The following is a 12,049-nucleotide window of genomic DNA, read 5'->3' on the forward strand; positions in this document are numbered from 1 at the left end:
TCTGGGAATAACTCCTCTGCCAAGCCTGGACTATGTAGAGTAATGGCAAAGGTGCCTCTGCAGAAGACCCTGGACTTGCTAGAAAGGCTGTGGCCATATCTTATGTGTCTCAGTGACCTGGTGAGGTTCCTGAGCTGCACAGGGGGTGTGCACCCCCTCCTCATGATGACATTATTTACTATTATGGCAATTATTTACTATGCAGGTGATACATACATGAAGTATGCTGTTCTCCACGTTATAACCCCAGTGCACTCCAGTTTCTGTTGCTTCTTTCATCCTCCTTCAGGGAGAAAGCCACACTGCCTGCAGTATGCATACTTTGTCTAATCATATCTTCTTGCCTAAGGTCACATTTTCGTATGTGTACTCGGTAATAAAGGTCTGTAATTTCTGGCAAATAAGCCTTGATTCTTAAGTTGCTATTTGTTTGGGGGTTTTTTTCCCTGTCCTTCAGAACAGGTGTTGCTTTTGAGTCTACAAAACCAGCTTGACAAATATTTGTCAGTGGTTACCTCTGACAGTTTCCTACCCACAAATCTTTTGCTTCGACTCTTTTTGGTCCTGCTGCACCCTCCCTGTCCCAAAAGCCGAGCATTATTTCTTGGTTCTTTTCCCTGTGTTCGAGAAAATGGATACCCAGCTAATCTCCATCCACTTCATTTGCAAGAGCAGGCAGGGAAATTACACAACAGGTCTGCAATGCAACTCCATCCTCTCTCTAATTCCCTATTAACCTAAAGAAAACCAATTAATTTTTTTACTGTGCTCCAAGTATATCCACTCTTTGGAAAGCTTTTTCCTTTTAATTGAGATACTATCTGTGTATTTTTCAACTTCAGGCCTTACTCCTCCCTCCTAATTTTTTTTAGATAAGCTTCTTTCCATAATCTACCCATTTCTCTCTGATCACCTCTTTAAAAGAAGAAGGGCCTCATTTAGCCAGCACTCACTTCCAAGATGCAAAACTAGATTAAAGCTGGGGTGTGCTGTAGGTTTACGGCATTTACCAGTATAGTTTGGTATCAGTATTTAACCCTTAGACAATCTTCCATCTATTAAATGTCATAGACATCGAGATGTAATGTCTGTGTTGTAATACACTTTCATACTGGCAGATGGAGTAAGAGACTCATACCTAGGTACAGTGGTAGTGGAAGGGATGTAAGTGCCTGTCCAGTATTTTTTATAACTGTGTGTCAGATAAGCAGAGGATAAAAAAAAAAAAAAGATAAAATTAAAAAAGGTAAGAAATGTACTGTAGGAATATTTCTCCTTTAGGAAACAAAGCTTCATTAAAAACTAAGCCATCTGAAAAATATATTACTTTTCATGAAATTCTATGATGAAAAGAATTGAAAAGCATTTTAACGTTGGCGTGATTAACTTGGATCTTTTTCAGAATAAGTTGTTTCATGTTTGAAACTCAAAGCTCTTTGCTAATTAATTATCTTAGGTTAATGCATTTCAATTTTCCTGAGACAGCATCTCCTCTAGAAGCTGTGTATTAAGAAACTATAAAAAGTTGATTTTGTTCCCATTCAGGATGAGCACAACTTTAAAAGAGTCAGAATTTTCCAACAAATTCTGACTGTTGAGCAGCTGAAAGTAATTGGAATTATGCTATAAAAAAAATTAACTTTTGAGCCTCAGTGAACACAATAGTAAAGTTTAGAAATTAATCATAAGGATGACGAATTAGTAGCTACATGCTTCCATCAGTTCTGCCAATGTAAACTCTTGTGGAAAAGGTAATACTAGCATTTTTTGTTCTCTGTCTTTCCAGAAAAGTCCAAGAGCTCTTTGTCTCTCACTCTCTTGCTGATGTAAATTTAATGGTGATGTCAGTCTAGATCTGTAGTATTATAAATGATGACTGAACCTGACTGTGTTGTCTTAATTTTAATGCTGATGACCTTCAGGACATCTCACAAAATTGTGCTGGTGAAAAATGGTAAATATCTACCTATGGAATACATTACTGCAAAATACATCAGAGATAGTTATTTTATTATTAATCTTAATAATAAAAGATTATTATTAAGATAATAATAATTATCTGTTGCTTGTATTGTCACCAGTTAAAACTTCTGCACCTGGAAAACTGCTGATTCTGGGAACTTTACTAATAGGACATGGGACAGAGTAAAACACTGGCTAGTTCTGCTGCCTATACAGTTTTAACAAATGAGGCTAAAGCTTAGCTTTGTTTCCAAAATAAGCAAATTCAAGCAAATCTATAGAGAAGAAGGGTATGATTAGTTGCTGATGATACTTGCACAAATTTCACTTGGGTTAGCACGTCTCCATTTACATTATAGCCATAGGTTTAGACAATTATATTCCAATTATCAAAATAGTAACAGTTTATTCATTATCATATAACATTTAGTAGTATTAGTGGGAACTACATTCTTCCTTTTGTTGGAGATTTTCTCTCTCCTCTACTCAGTGACATTTTTCTTCAGCTCACTTTACTAATATAACGTGAGAAAATAACAGTATAACGGAGAGAACAGCTAAGTGAAAGTTCCCCAAAATGGCCTAATTATTTGACAGCTGTACTGGTTTCAGTCAGACTTACAGTCTAAATGCAAGTTTTTGCTTTGGTGTTGTACTTCAGAAACAACAAAATGGTGTTTATGAAGTGGTTTTTACAAATAAACTCTTCCTTTTCTTTCCTCTTCTTCTTATGCCTTCACTGGGTTCCACTGGCAAATCCTTTGTGTAAGTATAAGATACATATTAATCTAATTAGTACTGATAAACATCTCCATCTTTAGTTTGAAGGATGAAAGTGGTTCTTGATTGGATAAAGAAGAGAATATGAGGAAGGATCATTACATACAGAAGATGGGATCTGAGTTTGGGGCTGAGAGAACATCTACACCCAGATACAAAGTGGGCTGCAGACACTGGTTTGAAAAAGTCAGCTTCAGAACTGGAGGGATGACACTTCAATTCATCAGCAAAATCCCTTGGAGTTAAGTATTTTGAAATAGTGAAGTTTAGCAGAGGATGCGTTTGGCAGCTGTTGAAACTTAAAAGAAAAGAACAAAAGAAATTATACTTCCTTGTTGTGCAGACAATGTTGCCATAAAAGCAGGGAAGAGATGTTTATTCCTCTCTTCACTTTGCTTTTGTGTGTATATTGCAGGAACTACAGTTTATAGTCTCTCAAACTGTCTGTCAACACTGAAAAAAACCCATTGATTGTATGGTTTGGCAGAGGTTCTGAGGAAGAAAGCATCAGTGGAAAGGTATTTGATGAACATTTGTTGGCATAGCAGTGAACATGAACAGAACTATACATGGAAACATCTTCCGTGAGCAGGGAAACAGCATCAAGATGCTCTGTTTCCCTTAGGACTTCATACTTAATCAAGGGCAAAATGACAGAAATACTCATTCTCTCTCTTGCTAAGGATATGACAAGAGTTCAGCCATCCTCACGGTTTGGCACTCTTATGAGACCTGTTCTGCCCATCATTTCTGACTGAGCAGCTCCTGAAATCTCTCATGTTTGTGGGCCAGAAATTCTGATCTCTCATAAGCTTCAGGTGTACTTAGAAATACTTATAAACCCATTGCTGAGTATTCTGAGTATTTCTTAAAGCCTACTCTCCTGTCTTTTTCTCGGTAGCTTCCCATTCCAATGCCCTTTAGCACAAAGAATAAGGCTTAATAATTTACTTTTGGTAAGCAGCAAAGAGAACATTCCAGGTGCTGAATAACCTGAACCAATCAGACTATTCAAATATAAGTGGCAACAGAATCTAGATGAAATACAAGCACTTCTTTTGTTGGGGGGGCTGTATTTGTACTACTCTTTCTCTCAGACTCTTCAGCTCTGAGCATTCCTATTGCCTTTTTCTTCAGTCCCTGTCACTAAAGCTGTCTGTATAAGCTATATAGCATATACAAAGCTATAATTCTGCTAAACTATAGCTATTTAGAATGGGTAAACTTTCTGAAAAGTATCTGGAGATGTGCAAGAGACTAAGGGTTTGTATCAAGGTCTCAATCATGGCCAAAATCTCTCTGGATAATGGAGTTGCTAACTCATGAAGCTTTTCCCAAGAGGGAACCTGGCCTAATTCAGGAAGTGACTGAGCTCCACCCACAGAGAGAAGTGTGAGGATGCCTCACCTGCTGCAGTGTGTGCATCCATCTGATCCCATGCCTGAAACCAGCACAGAGTTGGTCACATGCAGGGTACTGCAATCTGTGCAACTTGCACTTTCTGTAGAGTTATTAGCATTTTCCATTTCCTACACTGAAGGAAACCACAAAGGACATTTTTTCAGTCTCAGGAGAGTCCACATTGCTGGGCTCTGGGAGTTCCATAGAGGGTGAGTACTTGACAGGATCCTGAGCTCATCTTGTATATAATACAGCTAAAACCAAGACTTTATTATAAAGGGCAAAGATTAATAGTATGCTCTCTGGGAAAATCTGATTGTCATGCTAGTATTCTAAACATGCAATGAGGACAGACAGTATACATTATTTCAGGGTCATGATGGCCCTAAGCAGATTAGTTTCTCTTGAAACCTCTCCTAAAAGGTACGTGGCATCTTTAGATTGACTGGCTTTTAACGTTTTTAAAGAAGTCTAATTGCATGCTGAAGAGAGCTGCCAAGGAGACAGCCTTCAAATGTATCTTTTGACTTTTGTCCAATTATTAAACAAGTGTTTTCCCAGGAGCTACCCTGTACTGGCTACCTAGTAAATGCTCAGGAAGTAAAAACAGAAAAATAATTTCCTGTTTTATTTTTGACCCTTCTCATTTCTTAATTAAAAACTTAATTATGATATAGTCCTTCTTTTCTTTATTTTTAGCTACATAGGCTGAAAAGTGATATCTGAAGTAAGCACTGGGAATAATCCCTTTGCTGCAGCTCTCCTTTTCTGGAGCTGCACGAGGAGTACAGACTCTCTTACACGTACTAATAATTTTGGTCTCCTCTGCACTTAAACAGGACTGTTTAGTTCAGCTTAGAAGCCTGATGAAATTATTTCCTTTTCAGGAGGCTCTTCTATCTTAAAGTCAGGTTCATTCTTCTAATTTTTAATTATGTTGCTGCAGAAATATAGGAAATAAAAGGTAAAAACTTTGGCAGTGACACTAGTTGTGCTACTACAGTGTATGTTTAAATTTAATTGCAAAAAATCATGTTTATGTGATAATCTGTATCTTACAGGATAGGACTTTGTGCTTTACTGCCTGTATATGCCAGCATTGAGGAAGAGCCTGGAAGTTCACCCATGTCCTGAGTTCCCTCAGCGTGGCTTTCTTCTGATGCTCGCGCATGCTTGTCCTCTCCTCTCTGAGATCCTGATATAAAATGTTTTCGTCATCCCTTGCCACGTTTTTGTCTTGATTGAGCTCTGAGAAAGAAGAAATCTCTTGGCTCTGAAGTCTGTCCCCTCAGTTGACCAGATTTTCCTTCTTCTCCCCACGCCGTAAAGCAGAGATGCTGTTGCAGACCGCAGTGGTGATGTCTGCCACGCATATGCTGTACCTTCAAGTGCCTCTTATGGGCAGAGCAACTCTATCGCCCCCCACCCAGAACGGCGGGCGCAGCAGACTCCGTTGCAACACTGATAGTTAACATGTAACTCATATTGTGCTGCTTTAAAATCACAGCTTCCCTCCTCAACTTTGCTTCCAAACCATAGAGACTGTTACAGTCTATGGGAGGGCGGGAAACAGTTCGGGAAATATTCTGGGGTTTTTACATGTGCTTTGCTCTGATGTAAAAGCTGGTAAGAGGAGAAGCAGTTTATTGTCCAGTCATATGTGGTATACATCCACCTTCTACAGCCACAGGTGACCTAGTCTAGACTCTTCCTAACAAACAGCTTAAAACCAGCTGATTTTATGCTGTCAAAAGGAAATACAAGCTACACATGTGAATCTAATTTTTTAGGAGCTCTGGGTGAACTGTGAATCCCACAGCTGTTTCCAGGAGTGGTAAGCACAGCCTTTTCACTTTCCCAAAGAAAGGAGAGCTTTCTGTGTTCTAAAAATTACCTCATCCAAATTGTGCAGGTCAAAGCATATCGAGAAGACACTGGGTGCTTTTGCTAAAGAAAAAAAAAAAGAGGAAAAATAGAATGCTTCTCTTTCAAGCTCTCCTCTTGCTGAAGTTTCTCTCTGCTGTGTGCTGCTCTGGGACTTCTCATTATTTTCCATCATCAATCAATCATTCTCCCCAGTGAACCAGCTCATCCACTCATCTTCACCTCCCTGAAATTTCCCAGTGAGGTTAGAAACAGCAAATTGCTATAATATTAAGTAATAAACCCCAACCTTTTTATGACTTGGCTGTTGCTCATTTTTCTCTAGTGGATACCAATAAAATAGGAAGAGCTCCCTTGAGCAGCACATCTGAGAAGCTGGAATGCTTTTAAGTGCGACAAGTTAGAAGAGGTCTTTAGAGATAATCTCCACTGCTCTTTAAAATTAACTGCTTGGGGAAATCCTAAATAGTTCTTCATAATCAGAAACTTCATAATTGGATGCAGCAGAGTTACAACTACTTCATTGCCTCTGTTGTTGAAACAGCCTTCTGTTACACTGAAGGCTGGGTAAGCCTGACTGCTTCCATGTCTTCCTTTTCTTCTCGTGCAAAACCTCTGATGCCAAGGAGGATAATTTCTCCTAGAGTTACTGTAAAGCCCTGTTGAATCAGATCAAGTCTTCACCTACGTAACTACTTGTTGTGTAGAATTTTATCAATCTCCCTCCTCCAGTCTGTCTGTTCATGAAAATAGTTCCTAATGAGAGGATAATATCCTGCAGGAAGGGTTTACTGCAAAAGTCAGCATGGCAGGGAGGGGACACAGGTAACATGGGCCTTAATCTTCTTCTCCCTGTCTATCCTTCTTTGGCTTCTTCCAGTGAAGACTCACATGCAGCACAGTTGCCAGATCTGGAGCAGGGCTGGATCCAGCCTTGCTTGTGTTTGCTGTCCATTAGTGACATTCCATGATCATGGTATGTGTACTGTACCATAAAATATGTGGTGAGAAATGTATAGCAGAGAAATAAATGAGAAATACATTTCTCAGTAAAAATATATTCTGAGTAAATATTTTCTGCATGTTATCTAAGAGATATAGAGTGCAAATAGCCTTCTGAGAACCTCGTGAAGAATATATTTGGGAACAGTCTTGATGGATTTGCCAAAGGAAAATCATGCCCAAGCAACTTGATTACCTTCAATGGATTCCATTTGTAGTTTCTGAGATGAAGGAATGACAACAAAGATGGGAAAGGGCTGTTTAAATTTAGCTAAGTAAAATGCTAATTAAAAATCAAGACAATAAAAAATAAATGCTGTGTGGATTCCAAATGGCAGTGCAATTAATTGTTCCTGTGTTTGGTATGTCTGTAAAGAGTAACTTCGCAAAAAGCTTCCTGTATCTCTTGGGAAGCTACTGAGATTGACTTTATCACTAGAAACTAAATTGTCTTAATTCTGAAGCAATCTGCAAAGGTATTGCCTAAGAAATGTAATCTGCTTTATGCCCAGCAAGTTTTGGTCAAATGGGCAGTGGAGAAACAGTGAATAATGAAGTAACATAAAGCATATGAAGGGTTGAAAGTTTGAAGTACACGACAAATTTTAAAGGAAAGGGCAACTAGAAAACCAGAGGGTGAAATCACAAAGACTGAAGGTCTTACAGAGACCCAAGACACTATATCTTTGCTCTCAGCACCTCACATCCAACTTCTTGCCAGTTTCCTGATTTCTTTAAGGCACTGCTTCATGAGACTCTTCCTCCATGAAAGAAAGAAAGAAAGAAAAAGAAAGAAAGAGAGAAAAAGAAAAAAAGAAAGAGAGAAAAAGAAAGAAAGAGAGAAAGAGAAAGAAAGAAAGAATAAAGAAAGAGAAAGAAAAAAGGAAAGAGAAAGAAAGAAAGAAAGAATCCACAAAAAATAACAATAGTTACTGCACAACAAAAGAAGCATAAAAACATAGAAAGTGTAAATAATTTTGTTATGCTGTGGATGTAAATAAGAAAGATGTGATCCTTCTCTACACTTGTCAACCTTTATTAGCACATTAACCATGCATAAGCCAGACAAATAGTTTGCATTCATAACATAATTTTCCTTAGAATTAGCAAATTAAGTCCAGCTGGAGATTAAGCACCATGCAGCCACTCTCTCAACTCCCCACTGCAGTGGAATGGGGAGAAGCATCAAAGTAAAATTTGTAGGTTAAGAATAGTTTTATAACGGAAAACAAAGTTAAATACAGTAATAATGTAAATTAAAACAATAATTATAATAAAAAGGGAAAAACAAGTGATGCACAATGCAATTGCTTACCACTTGCTGATCGATGCCAGACCCTCCTTCCCGAAGCCTGATTGGCCCCCTTTCCAGGTATATATACTGGGCATGAGGTTCTGTGGTGTGGAATATCCCTTTGGTCAGTTTGGGCCACCTGTTCTGGCTGTGCTCCTTCTGAGTTTCTTTTGCTTGCCTCCTCACAGGCAGAGCATGAGACAAAAACCCAACCAAACAAAAAAATCCCTACAACCCCTTGCCCACCCTCTCCCCCAGAAAAAGAAAAAAGGACAACCAAAAAAAAAACTGAGTAAAAGAAAAAAACAAAGTCCTAGTCTTAGGATAAACATGACTTAGCAAGAACCAAAACATCAGTGTGTTATCAACACCATTCTTGTTCCAAATCCAAAACACAGCATTGTAAAGCACTGTAACAGCTACTGAGAAGAAATTAACTCTATCTCTACTGAAAACTGGACAATTACCTATATGGAACCAGGTCTTCACAGTTCAGGATCTCTGCGCATTTGATGTCATTGCTCCTGAGGGCAATACAGGTCCTGAGGGGCAGCAGGTGCAGTTTGTCCATGAATTCAGACTAGAGGTAATTTATGTCATTACTGTAGTGTGTGTCTATGATGCAATCCTTGAAGGAGATGTACAAGGAGATTGCTTACAACATCTGCTTTGTGAGCATATAAAGGCTTCTGCAGGAATCCAGCAGTTCTTTTTTGTCACCTTGGATCAAGGTATGTGATACAGAAAGAGTCTATAACTTAACAGATTCAGAAGAAAGGCACCACAGCCTCTTTCTTATGATTGCAATAAGGCACTGTGGAATTGAAAGGCTCATAACAGAGGTGCCATGGTCATGCCAGGGTCTTACTCCAGCCATAATGAACAGACAGCATATTAGTTCCTACAAACCATGTAGTGTGTTTGAGACTACCATGAAAGTACATATATTGGGTATAGTAGTGTAACTGGGTCGCTTTCTATACTAGGGGATAACACTGGCATCACACACTGCAACTATTTGCTCAAGTTATTAAATATCACGGTCAACTTCAAATGTATTTTAATGTCTTTCATGGGTTTTTTTCCTTGTCAAATAATTGTTTTATGGAAATTTTTGTGCACTTCAGAGGAGGTGAAGTACACTTCACACTTTAAAATGTACGAATTTCATAGCAAAACTTTTCAATATTCTTGTATGTCTTGCTACATGTGAGACCAATCTGGAAGGCCTTGGTGCATAAAGAAGAAAATTAGGAATATTTCAGATTAAGGTAAATTTTATGATGGAGTGGTGTGGAATTGCATTCAGAATGCATTAATAAATCATACATACATATTTACATAATAGCTCTTTGATATTTCCTTTGGTGTTAAATTAGTCCTAACTTGACAAATATTAATAACACACATACTGAAGAATGAAACCAGATTTTGATGAAAAAAATTATAGCTGAATATGTTATCCAGTTTCCAGTAAGGAATTTATGGTAGTGCTGCTGTAAGGATGGAATGGCATCTCAGCTGGTCTGGGCTCAGGACTGGTGCCTACTGCCCATCTGGCAGTAAAGTGATAAAGCAGCAACAGCTGCTAAGGGGCATGGAGAAGTTAATTTGAAGAGATATCCTAGTCTGAAGCAACTGGTGCAACTGCTTGAACAAATAATACATGCCTGCTACTCCATGGCCATAGGCAGAACGCCAGGAAGGAGATAGAGGAGGAAGGAATTGACTGGAAACAGAGAATAAAGGATGATGGTTAAGTGTGACCACTGGGATCATACAGGATGGCAAAGCTAATATTTTCCTAAAGATGGAGCAGTACAGGGTGTCTGTATATTAAACAAAAAATGTTGTTTCGTGAAGGAATACAAACTACATTGAAAGAGTGATTTCAGAATATGGTAAAGAAACTGAAAAACATGAAGAAAGTTTTACTGTTGCACAAACTTAAAAAAAAAATCCTCTTCACATCTTATAAGAGAGAAAAAGGACTCACAAAAGGTTAAATTTTTATCATAGGAAAAAAGAACTGATTTTAAATCCCAGATTCGGTACTAACTTAACCTTTTTGTCTTATTTCTCAACACAAGAAGTAAACAAGCAAACGAACACTACATGGAGGTTTTAGAAATATAGCCAGTTCAATGTTGGAGAAAACTTTTAATGTGCGCTTTCAGTGAAGAAGAAACTCTCTACCTAAAAGTTAGGACTTGCTGCAATGGATATCAAGCCTCTCAAGATCCAGCTCCCTCAAGATCTGAATCAAACTTCGTAATTTCTTTTTAGTTGTTAATCTGGAGCTATAGTTAGACAGTTACGATTAAGCAATTGCACTGTGAACGTTGTATACTTGGCTAATCTTTTGTTTTAAGGGAAAGGGAAGACAATCCCAAGATGAATGGACTGTCTGGATGAGAGCCACCAGGAGTGAACTCAGCAGAACTGAGCAATAACTGGGGGAAAGGTAGTTCCAGTAGTGGGAGATTGTGACCACTGACTCATTGACCACCTACTCAAAATGGACCCCAGACTCAAATGGAGGGAAGAAATGCACATGTGGACTAATTAGCATGAGATGTGAGAGATACAACTAGCAAATAGGGATTTGAGTACTAATTAATAAAAAAAATATGCAATTTGTAACCAATGAGTGCTGATGCCTTTGTTTGTTAAAATGTATAAATAATGTAAAGTCTTGATGATTGGTGAGTCAGCCTTTTGAGGGTTACCACTGAGCTCCGTTCTTTCACAGAATCACAGAATATGCTGAGCTGGAAGGGACCTTGCACAAACTAGAATAAAAAATTAAAATACCCTCCTTAATGTGTGACCAAGTAACGAGCCTGCATTCAGGACAACACAGAGGTTCACATAGTCATTTCTGTTACTTTGGGAGGAATAATGGGGAAAGACTGTATTTAGAAACTGAGAAAATCTTTCTGTGCTATCTTTGATGTGCTGCTTATGTGTTATTTTCTAAAGGGATAGCTGGGTTTTCAGACTACCTGTTTTGCCTGATGACTTGGAAAGCACTTTAGAGCAGACTCATTCAAATGGACTATGTGCTTGATTTAATGTATGCATATTTCATAAAGGTAATTTTAAGTGCTTCAATGAACAGATGAAGGCAATATATCCAACACAAAATGCTTATACAGTGTTTTGAGGATGCAAAGTAGATGAGAGCCAGACAGTTGAAAAAAATATTGTAGCCCAGTGAAAACTGATGAAATTGAAACTGTTACAATAATACTGAGCAGCAACGGTACAGATGGCTCAAAGCCCCAGACAAACACGTTCACAAGCAAACTCTAAATCCAGGTAAAGAACTGAACTAAAGAAGAGATGAACTTTAGAGCATACCAATGGAAAGCTCCATATACTTTCAGGTTTTGTGGATGTCTTTGCCTGAACACGTGACATGTATAACTTTTCTGCAAGTTTAATAACTCTGTACGCAACTGTTTACCGTACTCCTTTGGGGTTTATCTGCTGTAGAGAAAAAATTTTGCCCACACTACAGTTAAAAGAGGGCAGACCAAAGTATCTACTTACACAACTAAAACCCATATGCTGCTAAGTCTTTGCAAGATCAGGTTTGGAAACCTTTTTATGATTTTATCTAATGATATAATTTGAACCAGGTTTACTAAATAACTTCAGTTTAAACACATACTTTTGGGTATCAATGTATGACCATTTGAAATCAACTTCAAAGTCAACAAA

General features: G+C 38.2%; 1 protein-coding gene across 1 annotated transcript in view; it reads right to left on the reverse strand.

Moving 5' to 3' along the window:
• Window positions 1-8,894, reverse strand: part of NECAB1 (N-terminal EF-hand calcium binding protein 1) — an 82,027-nt gene extending 73,133 nt beyond the window's left edge. Inside the window, 2 exon segments of the mRNA XM_032675069.1 lie at window positions 8,345-8,504; window positions 8,791-8,894. Coding sequence (XP_032530960.1) covers window positions 8,345-8,504; window positions 8,791-8,894 — 264 coding nt within the window.
• Between the last annotated feature and the right edge of the window lie 3,155 nt (window positions 8,895-12,049).

The sequence above is a fragment of the Chiroxiphia lanceolata genome, chromosome 1, assembly GCF_009829145.1.
Source record: "Chiroxiphia lanceolata isolate bChiLan1 chromosome 1, bChiLan1.pri, whole genome shotgun sequence".
In the NCBI taxonomy this organism is placed as follows: Eukaryota; Metazoa; Chordata; class Aves; order Passeriformes; family Pipridae; genus Chiroxiphia; species Chiroxiphia lanceolata.